The sequence below is a fragment of the Dioscorea cayenensis genome, unplaced genomic scaffold (assembly GCF_009730915.1).
Source record: "Dioscorea cayenensis subsp. rotundata cultivar TDr96_F1 unplaced genomic scaffold, TDr96_F1_v2_PseudoChromosome.rev07_lg8_w22 25.fasta BLBR01000597.1, whole genome shotgun sequence".
NCBI classification, from domain to species: domain Eukaryota; kingdom Viridiplantae; phylum Streptophyta; class Magnoliopsida; order Dioscoreales; family Dioscoreaceae; genus Dioscorea; species Dioscorea cayenensis.
The window spans coordinates 7,897-12,579 of NW_024086988.1; the positions used below are offsets into that span (position 1 = coordinate 7,897).

At 41.3% G+C, this 4,683-nt stretch overlaps 1 protein-coding gene across 1 annotated transcript; it reads right to left on the bottom strand.

Moving 5' to 3' along the window:
- Positions 1-1,229: 1,229 nt before the first annotated feature.
- LOC120254728 (RNA polymerase-associated protein CTR9 homolog) lies at positions 1,230-3,482 on the bottom strand. The gene is made up of 3 exons (XM_039262772.1): positions 3,194-3,482; positions 2,919-3,113; positions 1,230-1,717 (listed from the first exon to the last, which is right to left on the bottom strand). The coding sequence occupies exons 1-3, from the start codon at positions 3,480-3,482 to the stop codon at positions 1,230-1,232; spliced, it is 972 nt and encodes a 323-aa protein (XP_039118706.1).
- Between the last annotated feature and the right edge of the window lie 1,201 nt (positions 3,483-4,683).

The window sequence follows — 4,683 nt, forward strand, 5'->3', positions numbered from 1 at the left end:
CTCCAAAGCTTCAACCCGTCTCCTAACTTGTTTAGTTAAGCAGTTAGTGAAGATATTTATCAGTAAGTGATTATTGCTCCCTATTGTTGTTGTTGTTGTTCTTCTTCATCTTCTTTATCTTCTTCTTCCTCTTCCTCTTCTTCTTCTTCTTCTTCATCATCTTGTTTATGTTGTTCTCCTTCTTTTACATCATTTTCTTCATCTTCTCTTCATCAACTTCATCTTCTTAACCTTCGTCTTCGTCATCTTCTCTTCATCTTCCTCATCTTCTTGTCTTCATCTTGTCTTCTTATTCTTCTTATTCTTCTTCTTCTTCTTCTTCTTCTTCTTCTTCTTCTTGTTATTCTTGTAATTGTTATTCTTGTATTATTGAGCCCAATTAAGCACGCTTTTGTATTTGTAATATGCTTCTTCACTTTTGTCATTTTTGCAATTCCATGTAGGCGTCATTAACAATGGAAACATTTTCCGCCATGGCACGATATAAAGGTGAAGGACATGTGCTTCAATTTACAGTCTTAAGTTCATGGGAGTCAGTCATGAGTGAGATATATGCTCACTGAGCCATAGATATTACTCAAGAGAAAGTGAAGTTAAATGCGCAGCAGATACAAAACCCTTTGCCCAATTGAGTCCAGGCTGATTTTTCAGCGTATGTGTCATATCTACCATAGTTTTCAACAAATTTGTCAGTGGACATCATCATCAAGGATGTGAGTGTCTCTACAGATAGAAACTCGGCCTCCTTGATCTCATTGTAATACCACAATCACTAATTTTGCAGTCGTTTATGTGTTCCTTTGTTAGTATATTATGTGTATTAATATATCTTACCGTATTAAACATATTTCCTGTGTATAATACCTAATTCTTGTATCTTATTCGATTTCCGGTGTATAATATGTCTTTCCTATGTACAATATTTGTTTCACATGTATATTTTTAAATTTGTTGTGTGTAAAATACATTTTCATGTATATACTTTCACTTTACTATGTATGTTATATGTTTTTCTGTGAGTACATCCGGAATTTATGGCTATTTCATAGGTGTTATATGTTATTGCATGACGACATTTTTAATTACAGACATAGTCACTACAAACGCAAGATCTCACATGTAATTGCGTAACTGTTCAGGTTTGTTTCCAATACTTTATACATTTTTTTCAACATCGTCGGCGACGCATTGTCAGACTAGTGCGCATTATCCTGGTTCTCTTTTTCTTCCTACCTCACTTCATCAGGGGTAGCATATTCAGTAGTGGATTCATTCTTGTTGCCCTTGTCCACGACGGTGTTCTTCTCTTCGTTGGCATGTTTTGTGTCATTGTCGGTGCCCTTCTCACCTTCATCGTTCTCCTCCCTGGCGGCCTCCTTCGTAGTTTCGACGTCCTTCTCATCGTCGGCGTCCTTGTCACCTTTGTTGTCTTTCTCTCCGGCAACGTCCTTCTCAGCTTTCACGTCCTTGTCACCTTCGGCGTTCTTCTCCCCGGCTGCGTCATTCCCACCTTCTATGTCCTTCTCATCTTCGTTGTTCTTCTCCGTGGCAGCCTCAATCGCACCTTCTATGTCCTTGAAACTTTGGTTGTCCTTCTCTCTGGTGGCTTTCTTCTCACCTTCTATTTCCTGGAAACCTTGGTTGTCCCTCTCGCTGGTGGCCTCCTTCTCACCTTCTATGTCCTGGTAACCTTGGCTATCCTTCTCCCGGCGGCATCCTTCTCACCTTCGGCGTTATTCTTCATACAAGTGGTTGGTATAATTTTCCTCATTATCACGTCGAAGTATCACAGGGTGATATATCGAGGCGGAGGATTTGGGCCTTAATTGTGATATGGACAATTCTTCCCTATTCAAAAGCTGCTCCATATATCGCATGCAAAGCACGGGCAATCAATGGTCTTGGGTGCTCTTTGGGGGCAATCCCAGTACATGTACTCAAGTGGGAGGTCTCGAAATGGATTACTTTTTGGTGTTGACCTCGAGGCATAGTTAGAAAAAGATCCCCTTGAGCAGGTTTAATGGAACATGTTAGTCACTAAATAGAAGAGCATAGGAAAGCATATCATAGTTCTATAAGGTATTTTTACGTCACTTACCATGTCCATGGCATCGAATTCTAAATGTCGGAGATAAGCGATGAGTAGTGCATGTATACGCTTTTCATTATCAAAAGCAGGCGAGATGGTAATGACCATGAAATAGGATTGGCATAAGTATAATGTTAGTTGTTTGGTACCCGTATATGACATCTTCCATCAAGTACAGTGCTTGTTCTGCAAAGAATTGCAATTTCTGCATAGCAAAAGCCAGGGGTCATGTGACAACGCCACATCTCTTGAATGCCAAAGGATTTGTTAGCAATTCCGCACAGAGCATGAGTATGAGGGCATTCAATACATCATCGTGGACATTTTCTTTCCCATCAAGGAGGACGAACAGATGGGCAATGGTGGTATACCCATAGTCGTTATCATCCCTCCATATGACAGAGATGCATACAAGACGCACACAACCGACCATATGTACACACAGGTAACAATAGGAATACATAGTAAATAATGTATTTACACAGGAAACTAAATATTTACACACGAAATTAATTATATACACAGTAAAGTATATTTCCACAAAGTAAAATAAATATTTACACAATAACATAAATATATACATATGAACACGATTTTGTAATATAAACACAGGAGAAAAAGTACCAGTCGACAGATGTGTTGAGGAAGATGGTAAAAAGTGCCTTTTCGAGTTGCTTGAGCCTTCTCCCAACCCGGGTGGGACTTCTTACATTGTAGGAAGCCGAGTGTCGACATTCTTTTTTCTCCTCAAAGTACACCTACCCTTCTGGTTGACGCTGGTATGTGACCATCACAACTGTCTCTTCTATAGTTTTTTCCTTTCTCAAACCGTTCAGGGATTGAAGTAGTGCATCTACAGCGCGTAATGGTGCCTCATCATTTCCGGAGTCATCACTTGAGATGGAAACCTTTTCACCATGTTTGTTCTTGTGAGCTGGGGCCTTATTCCTTGTAGCTCTCCTTGGGTAACACTTTCTCAGTGGGGCTCTCTTTGACTGAACCCGTTTTGGTGGTGTTTTCTTCGCTGGGGCTCAGTTTGAGTAGAACGTTTTTTGGAGATGGACTTCTTTGATATTTGTCTTATGCAGCCATGTGTCATGTAACACTTTTGGGGAGCATCTTCAGTCTCTACCATGATCTTGGTCCCTGCTTGGGCCTCAGGAGCCGAGACATCAGACGGAGTTTCATCCTGGGCCTGTGATACAGCTTCTGGCTCTTCTATTCCGGCTTTAGGAATTAGAATTCCATCATTACAGACAGAGCGATCAGAAGAGGGGACCTGTGATGCAGCTTCTAGCCATTCTTCCTGAGTAGCTACTGGTGGAACGTGAACATCCTCGGAATCATCTTCATCATGCTGTGCAGGGATTTCCGCATTACCTGTATACTTCATACTGTACTATGTAGAATAGCTTTTCCGAAGCCATGCAACCCTTTGGAAACTAATGTCAGGACTAGGGGATGATCCTGACGAAGGGGGGACTGAATCCCGATGTGGTGACCGTGACTCAGACCTTTTCTGCTTTGCATCTTCACATTCGCTCTCGTCTATACGAGTTCACAGGTCAAGGAACTCTGATAAGACTTGATTTAATAATAGCCGCATTTCATCATCACTTAACGGAACCTTCCCCAGCCTTTCTACCGATGACTGTTGATGGCTAATTTCTTCAGGGATGGTTGGAGGGGATTGGTTCTGGTGTCGCTTCTTTGTTGGCTCAGCACCCGATGACTTTTTCCCAGTGGCTGGGGGCCTTGTTTTTGTCGGGACTGCCTTGTGTAGTAGCCCGGTTTCGATGCTCTGACAGGGGTTTGCTTCTGATCATGCTTAACATTACCAACTAACATATTTTCCTCATCGTTAGCTAGCAGAAGCTCGGAGAACTGCCAAGTAAATACAAGACATCGTAACGTTAGAACATTATATACAATAAACAATAAAATATACACAATAAATACTCTATTATACACAAGAACACTATTTTCTACATAGAAACATGATATTATATACATGTATCGAGTAATGGACATAGCACAGCATTGTAGAACATGAGAAATAACATATTCATTCAAATTACGATGTCATTTTAGACGGCAATAGGATTAGCTTACTTTCTCCCTTTGATTGAGTTCAGCAGCGGCTCGATAGACGTCGAATTGATAAAACTGGAATCCCCATAGCACATGATACGGGGTGTCTGGCCTATTCTTTGTTTCTTGATATTGCCCATCACCTTATAAAACCAAACAATCAGAGCAATGGAGCAACCTCTCAAATACCCTGCACTAGGGCAGTTTCCTTTACAACGAAGTTTGACACGGGCAGTTGTCGCAGGGATGTCTTCCATCATCCACTTGTGAGTAGCGTGCGCCCATGCATAACAGCCTAGTGACCCCAAATCGTCGGTGTACCTTACCATGAATGGTGGAGCATTTTGACAATTGTTGGGGAACAAAATCATCGTCGTGAAGTACACCACAAGGAGCTTCACGAAGGTCTCCTCATTGCCATGTTTGCTGCATATAATTCTCAGTAGGCTATCTTTGATTGCATCTCGATGACGGTTGTGCATTTTATAAAGAAAGCTCTTCTC

What these genes read in the sequence shown, in the direction of transcription:
- LOC120254728 (XM_039262772.1), bottom strand. Translation starts at nt 3,482, where the DNA reads ATGAAGTATACAGGTAATGCGGAAATCCCTGCACAGCATGATGAAGAT. An exon ending in TGAAGATGCTCCCCAAAAGT is followed by an intron (nt 3,114 to 3,193) that starts GTTACATGACAC and finishes ACTGAGCCCCAG; the next exon opens with CGAAGAAAACACCACCAAAA. An exon ending in ACTACTTCAATCCCTGAACG is followed by an intron (nt 1,718 to 2,918) that starts GTTTGAGAAAGG and finishes GAAGGTGAGAAG; the next exon opens with GATGCCGCCGGGAGAAGGAT.